This window comes from Apostichopus japonicus, chromosome 3, assembly GCF_037975245.1.
Source record: "Apostichopus japonicus isolate 1M-3 chromosome 3, ASM3797524v1, whole genome shotgun sequence".
In the NCBI taxonomy this organism is placed as follows: domain Eukaryota; kingdom Metazoa; phylum Echinodermata; class Holothuroidea; order Aspidochirotida; family Stichopodidae; genus Apostichopus; species Apostichopus japonicus.
The window spans coordinates 16,281,492-16,304,058 of NC_092563.1; the positions used below are offsets into that span (position 1 = coordinate 16,281,492).

The 22,567-nt window shown below is 38.1% G+C and overlaps 2 protein-coding genes and 1 pseudogene across 6 annotated transcripts in view; all 3 read right to left on the reverse strand.

Annotated features, from left to right (window-relative positions):
- Positions 1 to 22,567, reverse strand: part of LOC139965007 (uncharacterized) — an 89,266-nt gene that overhangs the window by 14,052 nt on the left and 52,647 nt on the right. Inside the window, exons 35-43 of the mRNA XM_071967154.1 lie at positions 21,623 to 21,739; positions 20,930 to 21,046; positions 19,279 to 19,539; positions 18,385 to 18,501; positions 16,582 to 16,698; positions 15,204 to 15,320; positions 14,536 to 14,775; positions 5,181 to 5,342; positions 3,003 to 3,079 (exon numbers count right to left, since the gene is read on the reverse strand). Coding sequence (XP_071823255.1) covers positions 3,003 to 3,079; positions 5,181 to 5,342; positions 14,536 to 14,775; positions 15,204 to 15,320; positions 16,582 to 16,698; positions 18,385 to 18,501; positions 19,279 to 19,539; positions 20,930 to 21,046; positions 21,623 to 21,739 — 1,325 coding nt within the window. The remainder of the gene's footprint in view (positions 1 to 3,002; positions 3,080 to 5,180; positions 5,343 to 14,535; positions 14,776 to 15,203; positions 15,321 to 16,581; positions 16,699 to 18,384; positions 18,502 to 19,278; positions 19,540 to 20,929; positions 21,047 to 21,622; positions 21,740 to 22,567) is intronic.
- Positions 5,467 to 5,706, reverse strand: LOC139965855 (U2 spliceosomal RNA; annotated as a pseudogene).
- On the reverse strand, positions 6,698 to 13,703 carry LOC139965041 (uncharacterized). Of its 5 annotated transcripts, XR_011792163.1 has the most exons (5): positions 13,315 to 13,703; positions 11,109 to 11,218; positions 9,828 to 9,984; positions 8,939 to 9,063; positions 6,698 to 8,225 (listed from the first exon to the last, which is right to left on the reverse strand). XR_011792163.1 is itself a non-coding variant. In XM_071967220.1 (4 exons), the coding sequence occupies exons 1-4, from the start codon at positions 13,007 to 13,009 to the stop codon at positions 8,139 to 8,141; spliced, it is 399 nt and encodes a 132-aa protein (XP_071823321.1). In that variant the 5' UTR covers positions 13,010 to 13,700; the 3' UTR covers positions 6,698 to 8,138. The 5 variants fall into 5 exon arrangements, 2 of the variants coding, with proteins under 2 accessions (XP_071823321.1, XP_071823313.1); XR_011792161.1 differs by having other exon boundaries at positions 11,109 to 13,699; XR_011792162.1 differs by lacking the exon at positions 11,109 to 11,218 and having other exon boundaries at positions 13,315 to 13,698.

Genomic DNA, 22,567 nt, shown 5'->3' on the forward strand with positions numbered 1-22,567 from the left:
ATCAATTGATTTGCTGATATCATCAAATAATTGTTGATATCATGAAATACAGGATAAAAACTGTGACGGCTTGCCATAAGAACGGATCAGTCGTTTAGTTGTTGGTTTTTCGTGCCCAGGTTCTATCCTGGGTGACTTCCGCCTGCTCCAAAGAACAGAAAATTAAATGGCTGTGGCTGGAAGTCGAACTCAGGACATGGAGCTTGTCTGACTCTCTCAGTCACAGAGCACTACCAACTTGGCCACTGCAACTGTTGAGAAATATTGCTTGTTTCTAATATTTCAACTTCAGATTTGAAGCAGGAAAGAGCAGAAAATAAAATGCTCTCACGTGGATTTGAACTCAGAACATGGAGCTTGTCTGACTCTCTCAGTCACAGAGAACTACCAACTTGGCCACTGCAACTGTTGAGAAATATGTTAGTTTCTAATATTTCAACTTCAGACCTGAAAAGGTTACCAGTCTATCCCTATATAATAAGTCACCTATAGATACTCCCTGGTGATTAATGATTAAACTACAAACAGTATCTGATTTGATTGGAAAGGTGCTGGAATATTGATTGAAAATTAAGTAAAAACTATCACATATACATCTATCAGAACTTTTCACGTTCACCATGAAACACATCACCGCTTGACAGGGTACCCAACGGAATTATTGCTCAATGGTTCGGTTTGCTGTTTTTGTTTTCTGCTATACCCAGTTATTGCATAAGAGCTGTTTGCGACCCATATATATTTGGGCGACTGCCAGACTTTGGGAAGTATGGAGTGAGGGATGCCCGACTAATTTAATATAAAATAAACACCACCAAAATATTTTCATGTTTTTTTCCCATGGCTTTCTCCCAAAAGGTACCATGGCTGCTGCTTGCGATCTAGTCGAGAAAATGTCCGGGAAACTATTGGAGTGTGTTGTTATCATCGAGCTGTCAGACCTGAAAGGACGAGACAAACTGAAACACCCGTTATACTCCATGCTGACCTTTGGTGGCTATACTGAACGATTGATTCTGGTCGGTTTCTGTCGGTCATCGAAACGGAAAGAGTTTCATATTATCGTGTGGCAAAAAAAAAATAGGTGAAAAACGGTTTGATGCGATGGATTTGATTTATCAATTTCTTTATATAGCAGGGTAGGAATAAGAGATATTAAGAATACTTCTTTTTTTTACCATATTGGTGCTGTTAGGGTGCATCGTAAGCCAATATTTCCTGGTATTAAAAAGCTTCAAGCACTTTCAGAGAGATCGAAAAGAGTTAAAAATGATATCACAGCAGCTGATATCAGGAGAGTGTGAAGTTTTTGTTTGTTCGTTGTTGTTTTGTTTTTTTGTTCGTTTCCATAGCGATCTATTATTTAACCTGTTTGAGGGTATTTAGTCCATCGGACGACCTGCAAAGCTGATTTCGCTTGTCAAATCAGAAATTTGGTTGTCTCGTATATTTGAACGACCATTAACTAAAGTTTGTCCTGCCCCTGGAATTCTTGACACACTGTTTAAAACTGTAAAGTAGCTTAACACTAAAAGCACTTATCATCTTCATTACTATTTAACCATTGTGCCTTCCAATCCGGGGGGGGGGGGTGGGGGGGGGGGGAGCAATCCGGATTTTGTACATCCGCGTTAATGTCACTTTTGTTGTTCAAATTCATCCTTGTAAATTACCATAATATTAGTGTAACAATACTCTTACTATAACTGTCTGTGGAATAATAATATTAGTGATCGTCAAAGGATTTTTGATTGGGACAGAAGCAATCGTGGCTACTGTACTCGCTAATCGTAGAATTTCATATTTACTGTAGGGCTTAGCAGTCAGATAACACAGGGTGGGGGGTCATGTAATCTTTTGTATGTTATACTTAATAAGAACGGTAATAGGGTTTTCTTGGGATATTAAAGCTTAGATTTGAGAATGCTAAAGAGTTGCTAAAAGTTTTGAAATCCGTACTTTCCCGGTGTTTCTGAATCTCGGGATTATTTGTGGACAGTATATGGACATTATTTGTGGACATTGAGGGAGTGTAAAATTAGACAATTCCATATCTCAATCATGAAATATACTTTGTGCCAACTTTTTGCTAAGAGTGCTGCCTAGAAGATGGGTTAACTATCAGACTGCCTTCTTCAGTAATGCATGTACATGGTATTCAAATGCAATGAAAATTAGAAGTATCAGTTTGTGAACAAGGGTTACCAAATTTTCCTCTGAAATATAAGACAAGCCGTCGTGGCCTTGGGATGGGGGGGGGGGTTCTAAGTTGAGATTTACCTCCTACCCTTCGAAAGGAAAATTGTGAAGGGTGTCTGCATGAAAATGTTACCAGATTCGAAGCTAGGGGTCAATGTCATCCGTTGTATAATAAGACGAGTGAAGGACTGTCGTATGCCTTTCTGTGCTCAAATCAAAGTAGCGAGATGGCCAAGCCCAATTGTTCAGGTCTTCAGGAAGCTTTGTTTTGCCCTACTGTCCATGATCATGAAATATAATTATGTTGAGCCTGATAATTTCTGACCATGCTTATGAAAGTTAAAGCAATGCCAGCTGTCTGTCTCAATCGGCGTTAAATCTATTTTTTTCATATGTTAAGTACGTATTGCTGTTCCAAAAACGCTATACGTTAAACATTCAAGTATTCAAATTCTATTTTAGCTCTGTTAAATTGGACTTTCCTTTCATGGGTGACCAGGAGAAACCTAATTTGGAATTTTGTCAAATTTTGAAATTAGACATGAAGAATCTTGACTCAGAATGGTCGTTTCATTTTCTGCTTCAGAGTAGTACAGTCAGCATTATAAGAGAATCTTTGTCAATAAGAATATTTTTTCCAGAATCTGGAAACAAATGTTTACATTCATTGTTGTTGGTAATTTGTTTGAATTTTACGTTAATGTAGCTATGTTCATAATCTATTATATCTTTTATAGTCTACATGATAAAGAAATAATTATTCGCTGAAATCACGGTGTAAAAACCACAATAAATATGCTTACTTGCTCTGTAATCAAAATTCTTCCGAGTGTCATTTTTGTCGTGTGTTTGCGTGTTTGTTTTCTTCTTTTGGTTAATCCTGGATGAATAGAGAATGTAAAATCAATCAATCAATCAATCAGAAGACATTTATATAGCGCCAAAATCAAGAGATTGTTCAAAGTCGCTAATAGCATAGCATGTACAACTTAGCCTTGGTCATTGGTAACTTGTCACACCTACATACCAAAGTGTGTGCAATTCAATCAATCTCTCCTGGGGCACCAGTGTACCACAACCATGTGTCCCCGGGGGACTTCCCATAGGGTGCAGCCACAAACCAGCACACGCAACTATATTTACAAGTAACTTGCGAGTCCCCATTTATACACCTGGGTGAAGAGAGGCAATGGAGATAAAGTGCCCTGCCCAAGGACACAACGCAATGATCTGGCCAGGGCTCGAACTTGTAATCCTTAGATCACCAGTCCACTGCCTTAACCATTTTGACCACAACGCCCTCTAAAACCAGAGACACTGATCAATTTGCACACTTTCAACCATAACTGAAAGCTGAATCCTATAAAACGTAAACCATAACATTCGATTTTAATTTCACCGACCTCAAATGGCTTTGAAATTGTAGTGGAAATCTATCTTTGAGTATATAACATTTAAATCATCCCAAATTAAATTTATAGCAGTTTTTTTTTATTCTTCACGTAATTCGCTCAACTTTTAGAACGGGGTGGATTTTATTCACTTAGGAACCAACTTGAATTGAAGATAAAGTGTCCAATCAGAGCCGCTGAGGCCATAGACATTTCTTCAATGCAGGGTATGGTTGGTGAGTACATTTGACATCACAAATGTTTTTTTTTTTCAATAGGAGGAGAAAGGGTTTGGTGGAGGAAGGCAGGAGGTTGGAGTGGTCAGTACTTTGGCATGTAGATAAAATAAGTAAACATGGATGAAACGCCAAAATATCCTTCCAAAGTTGGCCCAACTTTTAAATTGTCGGTTTGAATAAATATATTTTAGCTTTAGGCAAGCACCAGTGGCGTAGGAAGGTACTTTTGAGTGGGGGGGGGGGGGCTGAAGACTGATGGCCGGCCTGGGGGAGGGGTCTAAGGGGAGGGGGAGGGATATAGTTTTAGTTGACCTGATGCATGGTTTATTTTGTTACATTCAAAGCATCCATTACATGTACCCATGACTGAGTCGTCGTTAACTCACAATACTTTCAGCTGGGCTGAATGTTATGTATAGAGATTGTACCATTCAGTCAGAGTACTTGATTTTTTTTTTTTTGTTGAGATTTTTATAAGTAATAGACTTAAAGAACAATCATTTTAATACATTACCCGGAGTATAAACATGAAATACCGCTGGTGACGGGAATACTGTTTGTTTGCGTTCTTGTGGTCATTCTCCAACTTGTCTCTACTGAAGACTTTGTGCCGGATAAGAAGATTTTACTTCTGTAATTCCATTTCGGTGCAACCCGGTAAAACCCACTTTAATTCTGCAGTTGTCAGTAACTGAGTAGTTTATTTTTAAGACATTCACCGCGATGGTGTCGGAACATGCATCAGCAATAAAAACGTGACTATTTTAGCTAACACTGCATGGATGAGACCAGGGAGGGTTGGGGGGGGGTAGAGTGCTTGCCAAGGGCGTAGGAACCGGGGGAGCTGGGGGGCACCAGCCCCCCAGTGAAAAATATGGGGGGGGCGGAAGTATCGTTCCGCCCCCGCTCCGCAAGTCAGAAAACCCCTTTTTCATTTCCAAATGAGAAAAAAAATCTCATTTGGAGCACCAAATTGCATCTAAGGCCCGGTGAAAATACAAAATTAAGTTTACAAAATGGAGTGGGTGTTGAAGTGTGCTATATTGCACCAAATTGCATCTGAGGCCACCTGGAAATGCAAAAAATTCCAAAGGGGAGGGGGACTTCAGTCTTCAGTCCCCCCACTCAAAAGTACCTTCCTACGCCACTGGGTTGCATAAACCCGCATGGAACGACCAACAGCACTATGTTTATACTCAAAGGGCCTGTGCTCCGAATTTAAAATATATATATATATATATATATATATTCTATCCACCAAATAAAGCAGCAATCTACTTAATGGACCATGGATTCTAAGAGGTTTTTCATGCATACACAGAGAGGAAAAATAAAGAAGAGACAAACTTACCTGGTGTGATTAGCTGACCATCTCTATACCAGGCCACGGAAGGAACGAAGGTGTCCGGAGTGGCCCCTACCGTACAGAAGACGCTGACCAGAGACTGCAGCAGGTCTACCTCTTGCACCGTCTCTGTTGCTTGCTCCGGAAATACAATCGTCGGAAGAGGTCCTGTCGTGCAAAAAGCAATGAAAGCAAAATATCGGTCCGAGGGGCATGATGGATGAAAAAATATATTAAAAAAACCAATCAAAACCCAACGATATCCTTAACCAATACGAGGGAGAAAAGACAGAGATGACACATTATACAAAGAAGATAGAGAAAACACAAAGAGCGATACTTTTTAAGAAAAAGTCACCCAGGAAAGTACCTGGGCACAAAAACCAAACTACCAAACGACTGATCCGCTCTCAGCCCCAGTCCCCTTGCACCGGGAGTGTGACTGTGTGACCATCGTCGGGTGTGTATCACCATTCCCCTTGAAAGGGAACAGATACTACACATGATCTTAGCCAAAAGGCCGAGAAGCGCGAAACACAAAGAGCAGTCACTTTGATACCAGCACCCTTCAGCAACGAATCACAGCTGTGCAACCTTTGCCTCACAGAGAAACTCACCATCATCAACGCAGACAAACGATCCCTCCTCGACAAACGCCCGGAATTCATATCAAAGTGCCGCCAGGAGAACAAGTTCTACATAAGCAAATTCAGGAGGGGCGTGCGTGACCTCATCCTCCCCAGCCCAACCGCAGTAAACTGCCTAAGCAACCCGCAGCCAACAGATAATCCTGCCCACTGGACGCCAACAAAGGGTTGGTTTGCTGATAATCCTTGATAATCCCAAAGATAACCCTCGATGAGTTTAATTGTTTGGGTTATTTATTTTAGGAGTACACAATGAAGCTACCAGTTGTCTGATGATCGCTCAAACGCGTGAAACTCTTGAGTAACAACTATACTAGTGTTCCACTAGTATGTATGTATATATTAGATCCTCCTGCAAGCACACTCTAAAAAAGTTGGTCATTTTTTTTGCCCAACTTTTAACCAACGCTGGGGAAGTATGTATCCAACCAACTGTTGAGCATTTTTTGCCCAATTGCCGCTGGGTAATGTTTTTACTCATAGTTGGGCATATTATTTTACCCATAAATAGTAATTAAGAAATTACCCAACTGGCCTGTTGGGCAATGTTTATCATTTGTTGGCGAAATATTGAATACGAATATCATATGGTTGGGTATCCTTTACTACTAATTTGGCAACATAGGGCTATTTATTGGTCGATATTTCGACATTATTTAAGCAGTTTTTCTCCCTTTATTGGGTAATGGATAGTTAATCAATATATTCATAATGATCAATACAGGTATTTCACTATTTCACGGTTTTTTTACTGACTATACACAAAAATGTTGAATGATATAAATTAAAATAGGTGGGATGAACATGGAAGGTTGGATGATTGTGAACAAGTATAGCATACACCAAACCAAAAAAGACAGATCTTACAACACAGTGTATTGTAGAATGATTTATTGAACATCTACTTTCTTGAAGCAGCATATCAAAACAAATTTAAAGCAGATAAAACAGATGAAAATCATAAAGAAAAAATACACTTATCACATCCCACTTTGCTATTGTAGCATGCAACTATTGTCAATCAATTGTCATAGTAACATGTAACTGTCATCCACCCATTGCTATTGTAGCATGCTACTCACGTCAACCCATTGCTATTGTAACATGCTACTCTCATCCACCCATTGCTACTGTAGCATGCTATTTTTGTCTACCCATTTCTATTGTAACATGCTACTCTCATCCACTCACTGCTATTGTAGCATGCTACTCTCATCCACCCATTGCTATTGTAGCATGCTACTCTCATTCACCCATTGCTATTGTAGCATGCTACTCTCTTCCACCCATTGCTATTGTAGCATGCTACTCTCTTCCACCCATTGCTATTGTAGCATGTTACTCTCATTCACCCATTGCTATTGTAACATACTTCTCTCGTTCACCCATTGCTTCTCCTGTCATTGTTTATCAAAATGTGTTTATTTTTACACTGCGCCTGGTTAGTTCTCAAATTCAAAAAATATATGAGCAGGGAAGCATTACCAACCCATGTAATCAACAGTTTAAGGATCATGAATCAGAAACTGTTTTGGCGCAAGTCTAGATAAGCTTTAAAAGATGACCAAAGGCTGATTCCCATATTAAATCTTCTATCAGTAATAGAAAACTAATCCAAATGAGACAGCACAGGTAGAAACACATATCTTATGTTTCAACATTTAATTACGTTTTAGTTTTGTTGGAACGAGACTGGTTAGCTAACACCAGATCATTGTGATGCTAAACCAAAGCTAGGGGTACCATGATGTCATGTTAGTACTCTATGCACAGGTTTTCAAAAATATTAACTGATTTTGTAAGACATTACTGTGATGGTGTTAATGAATATACAGGGTAATCTATTAAAACAAATTATTTTTGGCTGATTCAGTATGAAATAAAATGGCAAACACTTAAACATGAATGATGAAACCAAGTTAACTGATACTGTAATTCACCAAATTCCTTGAACGCCAAGCCATGAAAGCTAAGTAATAGAACAATGGAAAAATCATCTGTAATTTTACACAGTATTTACACTTTAAATTTGTTCTATCAAGATGTAATGCATGATATAAATACATGAATAGTTAGGAATGAAAGAACTACTTTGAATCTGATGCGATGAATGCACGCAGATTTCGAATGGAACTTGTGATGCTTGCCTCAGTGAAGTCATAGATCACAACCTGCAAAAACTGCCATGCAATGTTACACGTTGGTTGATATTCAATGTCAAATACGTACATGGCCTTAAAGCATACATCAATAGCTTTCATGAGTGACTGCTGAGGGAGTGCATTCCGTTCTATGATGACATAAGTTTGTGATGGAGTTATCCGACTTCCCTGCACACAACAAATGGCTGTGGGGTGTCTGTTGCTTTGAGGGTCTTTACATATTGGTCTATGTCAAACATTTCCTATGGAAAGAAAGAAAAATGCATTATTTTAAGAAGTGCAGTTATCTACAATTTCATGAAATTACACAAATATAAAAAACCATGTAGCTATGAATATATATATATATATATATATATATATATATATATATACATAAAGTCTGTTCAAAGTATCTCTTTCGAGATCCGGCTTTAGGAATCACAAATGATTTCGAGTTGGTTAGCATCATGTTTGATCTTTAGAGTAAGGCAAAATATGTCACCAAAAACAGAACTAGTATTGTTCGATACAGGTGACAAACGCCTACAGTGGAATTACGACCTTCCTTACCAGTTTCGAACCTCTGGACATCAGCGTCCATAGCCTAGTGGTTAGGGTGTCTTAGGGTGTCTTCTTGATTTTCCAACTCATTACGATTTTCATTTATATATATATATATATATAATATAAATGTAAATATAAATGAGCAGTCTTCAACAATTTTGAGATCCCTCTAAGCTCCCCATTTTACTGGAGCTGTCAAGAAAACTTTCAAAAATTTTACCCAGTGACCTCAAATAACATTTGACCCTCCCCCCCCCCAAAAAAAAAGGAAGACTTCTTTTACTTAATATGGTTGATATACACATCAAATATGAGATCTGTCTGAGCTTCCCAGTCTGAGTTATTTGAGTCACTATTTCAAACCTGCTGTTTGAGCCCTGCATTCAAATGGAGATGTAGAAAAACTTACTGGTTGCACATCAATGAAGCAGTTTACTGAATCATTTGCTGAGTTGTGACCCTTTCTACCCTTTCCACTCCTTCCACTTCTGAATATGATAGCTAACAGGGAAAAGGCCAGATTCTTTGTTTCTTCTGTGAAGATAAAAACAGTTAAACTGTTAATTATTCACCCCTTAAAACTGGCTGGTTAAATTTCTGCAGAATACAAAATATAATATTTAGGCACCCTTTAAAATTTCTGTTTATGAGAATCACTTCCATTGTTAAACTGTCATTGTAGTAATGAGAGAAAGCAGTATACATTCTAACCTTTGGTAACGTTAAACAACCAAGTTTCCAAATATTCATTACGTGAAAATTTTTATAGTCTCTAGACGAGGCACTTTGCAGATTTTGACCTCTGGCTGGTGACCTATTTCTATTAACAAGAATAAACTAAGGATAACAACCTCACAAGATATGATCATATATCAATACTCAATGGTGCATGTGCATGGACAGATTCACAGAGACAGTCTGATAAAGGGTTGTCAATTACATGCATGTGCCATTTACATTGCCTGATTGATGTGGAAATATTGCCTTGATGTGAGAGTACCACATACTTGGAGTCCCCCTTAAACTTAAAGCAATGTTAGACTTCATTATTAACCATTTAAAAGGTTTCTTCCAATTGTCCAAAAAAACAATTAAAAGGCTCTATTCCTTGATTTTTGAACAGCAATCACCAATGAGAGGCAGCATACTATTAATTGCAGGAACCGTATTTTAAGTACAAAGCAGTGAGCATACTTTACTGTCAATATCACCATTCATGTACCTACAGCTCATGACAATCTAATTTGATGGACCAACAAGTCAACATATGTCTGTTTGTTTTGTATATTAAGGCTTACCCTTTGTGAGGTCATCAATGTTTGTATTCTGCATACCAAGGACCTCCCTCCAATTTAGCTGTTGGCTGTATAAAATAACTTTTCTTGCCACCTTCTCCCATCTTTGATAGAGTTTGTTTGATCTTGATGGATACAGCAATGCAAAGTCTTGCTCAATCTAAAATAAAAATGAAATAGTTTTTTTAAGTCACCAGTGGAACATGACTCTTTTTGGGAACAGCTGCATGCTAGACATGGAAAGACTCACACAGCTTAGAAAATAGTTACTGTGGAACCCAATTATTTGTGGATTAAATGATAATTAATGATAATTATTTCAGACCTTTAACAGCCAAACAACGTACATAAAGTAACCCAGGGTAACGATGGTTTCAGGAGAACAAACTATCAGTGAACACTGTTTGGCATTCTGCTTTACTATTCCCCCTCAATGTGTAAGAACATAGATTACCTGCAGATTTTACATACACAACTTTCATTTAAGCCTTACAAAAACAAATCAAATATGTCTATAGACAGCTGTCTTTAAAGATAAAAAAATATATATGAAAATGCCTAACTTGGCTGTAATGAGTGTCAGGTGCAATCATATTAATCATTAAAAAAGAAAGCAAAGTATTTAATAGAATTTTACCATTCCTGGGTCCAACAATTGTGGAAACTCAGCAATGGTGGTGTTAACACTCCCCAGACTTTCTTTTATTCTCTTTTGGCGGTAGAAAGCTGTTTTCCCCATGAAAACAGTAACTTGGTCTTCAGGTTCCTTGTTGTATTTAAGCCATTGATTCATCATAACAAGTTCTTCTGCAAAATGAACTGGACAGGCTTGTTAATGCTGTTATATACAACTTTAGGTGTTCATCTGGATGATGTTACTCAATATGTAATATGTACCTACAGTACTACTATCATCATTTTCCTGCAAAAGATGATAGAAATCTATCCTACTATAACTGAGAAAGGATAATTTAAGTCATGCCTCATTGTTGCAGTTTCATTTTCATTGCTATAGTCTATGTCAGGCCTATTGTGTTCCTTGTGTTGACATTGAGGAACTCCTATGAATGGCTCCTGCTGAGAAGATGCTTTGTCAAGTGATGTTTCTTGTAGCCACATAATGTATTAAACGTTAGCACACATCTACCTTGACTGCAAACAATTTTCACCCTGCTTTTATTGGCAATGCCATGTACAAGCTTGAGGTGGAAAAAAAGTTTCTTGTTGCCTCCTTCTATAGTCCTAAGGCATTTGAAACAGGTGTATGACATCTTTAGAGCTTACCTCTTCTCTCCAACCCTTTGAAAATTTCAGTCTCAGTCCCACTTTGGGAATCAATTCTTTTATACTTAATTCATCCAACAAGGCGAATGCAGTCACATCAATTCCATTTTCTGTTGAGAAAAAAAAAGAAAGAAGAAAAACAATGAACCACAACTTATCATGAGAAGCAGAGTTTGAAAGCTTCGTGAGTCATATCATATGACTGTAATAGGACTGGATTTTGATGGATGCTGCCCTATTGGAAGCTTTTGCTTTCAAATTTTAACTTTGAAGTCAGTTTTGAAGGAAGTTCCATATATACTATTAGCACATGTTAATTTGTTTGTGGTATTGGGCAAGTTATTTTTCTGGTCTAACCTGCAAAGCATCCTTAGTGATAACACTTGTCACAGTTTGCCGCTTTAATTTATTTGCAGGAGCCCAAACATCCCTTAAAATTAATTTATATTGTATATATTCATTATTACGACTGACTGAACAGTGCCCTACCCCCCCCCCTTTATGACAGTGGTTGCAACATTAATAAATACCACCATGCACAATTGTGACAACAATTAAATTCATTGCCATCAAGGTATAGCTGATGCATGGCTTGACATTACCCACAGCTGAAAGAAGCTGCGCCATCATGCCCTTTATATTTTGCTGTTAATGCCCCATCTTACAGTGTTGTACATTGTAAACTTGTATTACACTTAGTTGCACTATACAGTACAGTGCCTAAGTCTGTTGGCTCTGCCCAGCACTGAACATTTTCACCCAGCACTATATCAAAAATCGCCAATTACGTTGTTCACTCTATCCATCTGGTGCAAGGAAAACTTCAAATATCTAACCTTACTCAATTACTGATAGAAATTTTGAAATTCTACACTTAAAATTTTGTGTATAGTATTAAATCAATCTTACGTTCTAAGTTATTGTGATAGTTTGCATCGTTAAAGCATCAGTTCATATATAGTTAACCTACATAGGCTTAGCTTATTATCGTTGGCGAGCTTTGCATGTGACTTACTGTACGTACCGTTAGTTACTGTAGTAAAGTATGTGTTACTACTTGCTACAAAGCTTCATGACAATGTAACAGGGCAACCTTAGTATAATTTGATTATGACTATGAGGATCTGAATACTGCATTTGTCATTATATGCAAGCAATTTGCCTCATTGAAGCTAGCGGCCACTAAGTTCAAGCGCAGACAGTACTCTGATGTATATATAGCTCAATATCAATGATGAAATGATGAATGCTGTTAGTGGCTGCTCTTACAAGTCTTAGTCTTAATGGCTGCTAGCTTCAAGCAAGTAAGCTGTTAACTGGTGCACATATAGTGATCACTAAACTAACTTGGCCCTATTCCTATGCCCTAGCCTAAGCCTACAGGATTTGTTCTCAATCTTACCATTTTTTTTTTTCAAGTTACAATGTATTGGCTAGGGTAATACAGGCTTAAACTACGTTAAGTGGTTATGTTTGAAGTAAATATTCAAAGACATCGTCAGTTTCAAGGGCTCCAAAAGTAGTATTATCTGGTACCTAAATACTGAGCAAATTTAATTTGACTTCCATCCCCCTACTCTCACTTTGAGTTTGACTCGAGTTGACCCTTCCCCTCGTTTTGACCCTTCCCCAATCTGTCACTAGAATAACAACCAATTCGCTAATTCTAAATTTAAAAATTCCTGGGCACAACCCTAGGTTACTAGACCTAACGTCAGACGGTAGGGTTTGCTTGGTAGCTTAATTTGTACAAATTCGATCGAGCAAATTAGGCATAGCCTAACGTTAAGCCTGTGCTAGTTGGCCAGTAGCCTAGGCTAAGTAAGTGGTCTAGAAAAGTACTACGTACACTACTCCTACTATCTACGTACCCTTGGAACTTGTACATTAATGAATTTCATGCACGGTTATCTGGTGTCAAGTTAGGTCCCAATGTCTTACGTTAATATTAACATAAATTCAATTCCAATTCGATCGTTGCAGCTTCTACTAGTAGTAGTATAACAATATAGCCAAAAGCTAGGCCTAATTTGGACCTAGGCTATACTAGTTAAGTTACGTTTGACCTATCGAGTAACGTTACTCGTTATGCTTTTCGACCTTACCTGACGCTATCTCTTTGTATACCAATATTTACATCATTTTCATATCAACATAATATAGGTTTGTAATTTTGTCAGCCTACTCTTTAATAGTACATCCTTACCTTGAAACTTGTCTATCAGCTCTTCAACCCCCCATTTTTGTAGGATTTCTTCGATAGGCCTGCCAATCTTCTATATTTTCATCTACACTCGTCATCTACACTGTATGTATGAGCTATGCGATGATACGTAACGTACGGTGTTTGTCCATGCAAACACACACAAATGTATAGGCAAAACGTTCATTTTTTCGTCGCAGATGTGCGCGTCGCACAAGTACCAGTGACTTTCGATTTGGCGGGACGCTTACCAAATGTTGGGTATATTTCATTCACTTTGCACAGCGGTTTACTAAATTCTGTTTTACTATAAGTTTGTCAACACATAGAGCAGGGATTTTGACCAATATTGTTAAAGAATTCCCCAACCGAGCACTTGCCCAGAAAATATTACCCATCTTTTTTAGAGTGCAGGAACTCGCGAAGAAGCCTCATTGGCTTATCAAAGCCGCAAGCTGACCTAGTATCAACTTATTCTCTTCTATACTTAGCTCTGTCAACCGGACATAGAGCACTCTGTGCCAAGATAGATGCCAACCAACCAAACGTATATTTGAAAGTTTTTCACTGTTCCTGATTTTCCAACTATATATATATATATTTATATATATATATATATATATATATACAGTATATATTTGTATGTACATATATATATATATATATATATACGATTTTCATTTATATATATATTCATTTGCCTTTGTCGTTTACATCCACTGCATTAACATAAAGTCTGTTCAAAGTATATCTCTTTCGAGATCCGGCTTTAGGAATCACAAATGATTTCGAGTTGGTCGGCATCTTGTTTGATCTCTAGAGTAAGGCAAAATGTGTCACCAAAAACAGAACTAGTATTGTTCGATACAGGTGACAAACGCCTACAGTGGAATTACGACCTTCCTTACCGGTTTCGAACCTCTGGACATACAATCAGCGTCCATAGCTTAGTGGTTAGGGTGTACGCGTACAGAGCGAGAGGCCTGTGGTTATATATATATAATATGTATTGATATATATTTACATATATAAAATATGTATTGATATATATATATATATATATATATATATATATATTGATATATTTTATAGATATATCGGTAAATGTAGTTATTAGTTCCTTCTAGTTAACTTCAAGTTAATGACAGTTAAGGGCATTGATGAATTGTTCATAAACTTCACCTACAAGACACAACAAAAGAAAAAAAGAGAATTTCAGCAAACCTGGGATAGGGGTTAAATCTAATTGCAGGACAACATTAAAGAAGCAGAACTCGGCTCCTCCAGTAAGTCTGTTGAACACATAGGTGACTGGTGTAGTCCCAATGATGAACTCATCTCCAGGAGAATGGCTTTGAAACAAGACAGTGCCACCGGGAAGAGACGGTTCCACCCAGATGATTGGTTGGGTATTCAGGAATACCAGTTCGGACTCGGGACAGTTTTGCACTCCAGCTACTGGCACTGTAAGTGAAACCATGCAAGAAAATCAACACAGCTAATTTCTAACTCCATAATGTACATTAGGACAACACATACTTTAATATATACATATATATATATATATTTATATATTTTATATTACCCTGTGATTAATATACAGAATTACCAGTGGTATTAACACAGAAAATTCAAACAGCAAATATGCTGGAAAGTGAAACAAGGTTGAGAAATTTCTGTATCAAACTAAAACGAAATCAAAAGCATATTTCAAGACTGATGAACAGTTTTGGAAATATTTACAAGATCGTCATGCAGAGTGTAATCTTTCTTTAAGGTTTCCTTTAATATTTCCCTGAACCTGATAATTCATGTTGACATTGAGAAACTATGTTTATTAAGTGAAACTCTCTGTTTAAAATGTCACAGAGAAGACCGACGGCGCAACTTACATTGATCACACGTCGCTCCAGAGAAACCTCCCGGGCAAGCACAACTAAATCCTGTTACACCACCTAAATTACACACTCCACCATTCTGACAAGGGTTTGGATTGCAGGCAGTAAACTCTGTGACAAAAAAGGGGGTAAAGGTTGATTTGAGGTTTTATACTTAAAGGCATTGAAGACTCGCCCCAAACCGCGTGCCGTCATCTGAAAAAGTAAACTTTCTCTTGGTTGCAAGTGACGTTTTAATATCGCTACAGAATGCAGATAGTAATGAAACGTGATACCTTGTTATCTTTAGCTGGACCTAGGCTAAGATGTCCATTGCTGTATCGTTTATACAATTCGGGTGTTTTGACCGCAGCTGTATGTCCTGACTGTACACAAGTGTCTAATTACCGACGGTAGCAAGCTGTGTGTGTATTTTCTGGGATCGATGGTGGTGTCTTACACTTCTTTTACACCTCATTCGAAACTAGGTCATATTACCGGCATTAGACGTTTCTTTTTGCGCGAGTCTTCACACCCTTTAATAGGGAATATCATCTTGATACTAAAAATCACTATGTAAAGAAAGGAATACACACATACATAAATATGACAACCCTTTGCATTGTACCCAAAGTTCACATTGCTACTAAAGCACGGTCTAATATTAGTCTGATTTACAACTTTTCAACAATGTCAGATTTTGATTTTGACGATAAAACTTTCCGTGGGAAAACTAGAATGCTGAGTCAACATTTAAGATAGTTTTGAAAATCGTACAGGAGTGAGTGTTGAGGTCAAACTACATGATCTGTGGGTCACAGACTAATTACCTTGACCTCTAATCTGTGGACACCTGTTTATGACAAGTGGGTGATGAGAAGCCACTCACGATGAAACATGTGAGAGACGTGTTTTACTATTGCTTTATGGCAGGAGCGGAGCGTCTATACAGTCAGGGTGGGAGGGGGGGGCGGATGCCCCCCTTGACGGACTCAAATGGACTGCTGGCGCCCATTTCAGCTTTTTACCACTTTTTACTTATTGGTGATTATTGACTTTTATACTGTGCTCTCATTTACCTATTATCATTTGTCACATTATCTGCAAATTAGCAAGGCTCGGAAAGGGTCCTTTCCGGCGATCTAGGGAGTATCTTTACTCAAAAAGTATCTGTACGCTCCATGCCAACCTATGGTGGCGCTCCACTTAGATAGTGTCGAAAGCGCCCCTACAGACCAATCTCGCCCCCCCCCTCGACCAATACCCCTAGCTCCGCCACAGCTTTACAGTCTCCTAGTGCTTGGAACAGTTTCAATATTCTCAATGACCGGCTGATAAGCCTAGTAAAACGCTCTCTCATTATCACTGAAACATCTAAACATTTAACGCTCACCTTGTTCGCAGAGAGTTCCGAAAAATTGGGACGGACAGGTGCAGGTGAAATCAGTAAAACTGGTTGGGTTGCAGAAGCCACCATTCAGACACGGACCAGAGAAACATGGATTTTGAGCTGGTTATGAAACGAGCAAGATATAGAATCGTTGGTTTATATTTAATAAGTCACATGGTCTTGAATTACAAGCCGATTGAAATGTATAACCTATGACAACATAAGAAATGTTCTATTGGTATTAGTTAGACTGTTTTCTTTACTTTTTCACATAGTCAGTTACATATTATTGATAATTTATACGCCATCATGCATGCTATATTCAGGACTCAGGAGCTAATGTTTAAGTGATCAAGAATTTAAGTCATGAATATTTCCTTTGTAAGTAAACGGAGCAGATACAATGCTTTATGGAGACTAGTCCCTCCCCCCACCCCCATCGCCTAAAATACCAAACATTCCAGCTGTTTTTTTAACTTTTTTCCATCAAAATGGCAAACTAGAGATATATAAAAATGAATTATGTCATGGATTGTACTTCCAGCAATCTATAATGCTGGCGTCACACTGTCCCGAAGTTGACACCAGATGGACACACGATAAAGAAAATGTTCAAATTCAGCTCTGATCGTAAAAACATCAGGTCATTCGTGAGGGCATCTTAAGCCATCGCATGACCGCCGGTGGAGTTTTTCAGGCTTCGGCAGCAACTTCGTGAGCAGTGGCAAAATCTTTGGCATGCCAAAAAATTACCGGAAGACCTTGCGAAGGTTCATTTTCGTGTTGAATTCGTGTGTCCATTTTGCCCTTCGTAAGGCCATCGTGAGAGCATCTTATCAAATCGTGTCATCTTCATTTTTACTTCGTATGATCATCGGTGCCATCGGGCATTTTCGCCTCACCAAGACAATACGAAGGAAACAAGAAGCTGCCCGATTGTCTTATGAAGGCAACACGACTACGTGAAGCCCTCGCAATGCCGTCGAGTAACCATCGTATTGTAGTACGATGACATCGAGATGGGACCACGGTGTCGGCGAAGACAGCCGAATTTGAGAACCTCAAGCGTTTCCCAGGTGTCATGGTAACGTGGACATATAAAGGCCAGCCTCAGAGCATCTTCCTCAGTCAGTCCTAAGCAACTTTACAGAGTGGAGGCATGTGTAACTCCCAAAGCTACAATCACAATCACAATTAACCACAATTCAGTTCCTGCAGATTGCATACTTTGGTGATGAGACAACCAGGAAAAAGAAAGCAGCAGCATTGCTTGTTTTGATGTACCTCAGAGAACATGATGAGCAACTTTTACAGGCCCAGCACCTACTCTTACAATAAGATTCACTTTGTCATTTCTTGCTATTTGCCTTTCTTGCATTCGACAATGTACTTATCAATACGTCGTCGTGTATAGCCATCATGTGGCCTTCGTGTGGCATTCGTGTGTCCTGCAGGTAAACTATACTCATATAGAAATGCACATCTTCGTGTTGCCTTCGTGTGTGGTTCGGGTGCCATCGTGTGACCTTCTGTAGGCATCGTACTTGCTTCGGCTGTTGATTGGCTGTTGACCAAGTTCGGGACCATCTTCGTGCGAAATTCAAAATTCCATATTCGTATGGCCATCTAGTGTCAACTTCGCGACAGTGTGACGCCTGCATAGCGAGGAACAGTCGACTCGAATTCGTTACTGAAGAGTGCACCTCCCACTGAATAAATCTATTATATTTTCAATGTCAATTTATTTGTTCCAGTGTAAATAGACAAATATTTATAAAAATAACGATTTCAATTGCAGTTACTTACCATCTTCACAACGAGGCCCAGAGAATCCCAGGACACAGTTACAGGTAAAACCACCAGGAGCAGTAGGGTTGACCGAACACACACCATCATTGACACAGGGTTGGTTGGCACAAGGATCTACACACCGATGAAAAAAATACCAAAAGAAGTATTAAAAAGTTATAATCAATGAAGAATCGCCTTTGAGAAAGATTCAATTAAAATGTGCTGAAGAAAGAAAAAAAAAACGACAAAAACAAACAGATTTTTTTTAAAATATTTTTTATTCCCTACCACTTCCCTTAATCCTCTTTTTGTCCCTCCACTGCTTTTCTCCTACCTCTCCTCTTCCCCTGTTGGTTTCTTTCTTTCTTCTCTCCATCCCTTGTCTACTAATCTCCTTAAATATATCTCTTTGTGTTCACCATGCTCATTAACCTGTCTGTATTCTGTGCATGTTTTTGCCCCTTCTGTTACTGTTACTTGTCCATTAGCCAAATTTGAAGAAGATCCTGCTAGGATCGAAACGTCAGGCCAACTTACTTTTACACCCCCCCCCCCAAAAAAAACCAGAAGAAAAAAGCAGTATAAATTCTCCCATGGTATCAATCACTAATGCATTTGACTAGTCGTACTAGTAAACTATTAATATTCTTCACTTGGATGAAGCAAAAAACAAAAACAAAACAAAAGCAGTATAAATTCTCCCATGGTATCAATCACTAATGCATTTGACTAGTCGTACTAGTAAACTATAATATTCTTCACTTGGATGAAGCAAAAAACAAAAACAAAACAAAAGCAGTATAAATTCTCCCATGGTATCAATCACTAATGCATTAGACTAGTCGTACTAGTAAACTATTCATATTCTTCACTTGGATGAAGCATGTTTACTTTCAATTCTCTTCTTACCCGGTATATCTACTTCAAAGGCACAATCGCTAGAGATCCCTGCTGCGGTCTGACCGAGGTCTACGCAGGTACAGGTGACCTGCTGTATTCCAGTTGTGGTAAATGTGGCAGGTGATGCAGGGTTGCAGGATGTTGAGACTACATTTCCTACTACAGCACTGGAGCATTGTGGGGATGGCCAGAAGACGATGGTACCCCCGGTCGGCAGATTGAGAATGGACAGGTTAACCTCCGATGGACATGTCACAGTGGGGGCCACGACTGAGGAGGTTATAAACGAGCGGTCAGTCAAAGTCCCGACAAATATTCTTGCTATTGACATTAACCTCTTTATGTTTTACTTGGAGCTATTTTGTGGTGAAGTTTTACAATCGTGCCGTATTCTAACATTTTCATTGCATGTTTTCTGATAATTCACCAGGCTTACTTTTAATGGCACGTTGTATTGGACCCAAATATGCTAGATATTCAAATATGGTCACCTTCGGTCACAATTCTAAAACTGCATTTTATTACAAGCTTTGAGGAAATTTTCCTCACTGGTACATTCAGTCATCTTGTGTGTTCCTTAAAAATGACTGGCGAGTTAAGACCTCTAGGAAAGTACTTTTTGAACACTTCTAGCAATTATAGCATGCTATAAGTTTGGGCCTATACTGACTACCTTTAAACATGTGTATAGGGTTTGCTAAACCTGTGATAAGCTAAGGAACTTGTCACTATAGGGAGTACTTAGATATGCCCCCTCCCCCATCCCCCCCGCCAGCGTGTCCTTGTTTCCATGTAATGTTTTAAACAGAAAATGGTGTTTAAAAAGAGACATAGTCAATAATTACTAAGTTACTGCATATTTGTGACCACACTTCATATTTGAATACCTACATACAAAAAGTGATCCCTTTGCTAAAAATTTCCAAATTTAAAAAAAAAGGGCAAATTTCCCTGCTACAGAGTCCAGTCTATAGACTAAAGTAATAATTAAGTTTTCAAATGGAGGCCTAATCCAAGTGACACTCTCATACATACACCACCTACTAAAAATCAGTGCTGTTACGTTAAAGCAATGATCCAGAAGAACGGCTTCCTGATATGAATTACCGCTGTACCAATCGAGACATCTAGTCCTAATTGAAAGCTATACACAGCCGATTAAAATAATTCTACGTTTGGGGTGCACGTCGGATTCCTTGCACACCTTATATTTCATTCATAGGGATCAAAGTCACTTGCCATACGAACCAGAAAGCAGCAGGGGACCTAAGGGTCCAAAACTCTGAAATTCTCTTCCTCATCACTTGAAAAATATCACATCTATTGACACTTTTAAGAAGCATTTGAAAACTTATCTTTTTAGGCTTGAGTATGGGCATTAATCTTATTCGTTGTTTTATTCACATTACTCTGCCCATTTTTATATATATTTATATTTTTATGTTCTTTGTTGTGGTTTATATCCCTGTTTTATATCATTTTTTACTTTTATTGCTGTTGTTATTACTTTTAGGTTTTCTTAAGTTTGGTAATTTTATATTCCAGGTATTGGTTCTTTTGTACAGTGCTCTTGAGCATGTTTATTTCATGATAACAGCACTTTAATATATGGTATTTATTTAAAATGGATTATGAAATGACACAAACATTCTCCTCTTACCTGATTCACAGACCCGTCCAATGAAGCCTTGTTGACAGCCACACGTGAAACCCTCGACGGCAAGTGGATTTACCGAGCAGACTCCAAAATTCTGACAGGGTTGATTAGCACAGACATCTATAAGAATGAATTCATTTGAGAAAAGAACAAAACCAAACAGGTAAAAACAGTGACAAGACCAAAGCTATAATATGTCATTTGGCTCACAATGTTAAATTTAACCATTTTTGGGGGTAATATAAAAGAATAATATAAATATATATATCTAAACTTATTTTTGTATGTCCTGAGCCACCCTTTGATTTTCCTTAATAGTTTAAATGTTTACACAAGAAGTGAAAAGCTTTTGGGAATTGTGTTTTAATTATTCAAGAAGAGGAGAAAACAAACATTTCTGAAATGAATACGAGAAGTTGTAACTGCGGTAGACAAAGTATAGGTCCCCTATGAAGGGCATGGTCGTTGGTGGTGGGCATGTCATGGACACCTGCCGTGAGGGGCATTCGCTTTGTCATCGCAATGATGCCTTCGGCATGATGGTGCCCGAAATAGTAGGGACACCCACATCTTCCAATCTGCGTCAACCCCTGGCTTGCAGTAAACATAACAACATTAACATACTTAAGAAAACAACAACACAGAAATCATTTCCTAACTATCTTTTAGTATCGAAAGAAAAGGTGTGAAACGTACCTCGTTCACAAGATTGTCCAGTAAAGCCAGGGCGACAAGCACAGGTGAAACCGGCGTCATTTAACGGATCGGCAGAACAGGCCCCTCCATTCAGACAAGGTTGACCGCCACAGGGGTCTTTATAAGTCAAAAGGAACAAAACAATTAACAGTAAAATACAAAACATTATCCATCTATTGCACAAAATTACTTAGCAGTCTCTTGGTATAAATTTATGTAATTTCTTTCGCCAACATTTTCAGGGTCAAACAGGAAACAACCCAAGTTTTTCTACAATATGAAATGACCAAATGATATGAGCTATATATACTTCCTGTGAGTGTAATAATGAAGTGACGCAATGTCGTATAAGAAGTACTGTGTCCAGCTACATTAATTATATAGTGTAAAAACAGCAAAATATTTATTTATGTTTGTCTACTTCTTTATCACTACAGAAATCTACTTTAAAAGTCTCTAGCGAGGTATCCATGCCTAGCCGTATAATCCTTTACTATCAGTCATGTGTTCATGAATCATTAAATTGGTTCATTTCACAAACTTTGCCACCTATTATAAAGGAAGCTGAGTTTTAAAATCTAAAGGTCAAATCAGAATGCTGACAATTATCAAAGAAATGCCAAATTATCGATCATAAGCACAATCGATTTACGATTGTTACTCAATTTTTGTTTTTTCCAGCTCAGACAAAGCTGTTGGTTGACAAAAATATGTGACTGAACTGAATATTCAAAGTATCTATTAAACACATTATTTGATTGGTCTACAAAAGATTTGATATTCAGCAGCTACTTTTACTTAAATAGTTATAACCATCCCGGTTAGAGCTTGATCATCAAATATATTTTATTTGACGTACTAACATAAAAACAAAATGTTAATATTCTTGAAAAAGTAAGATATGAAGCATGAAATATCAAAATTTGAATAATCATTTGATTTGAA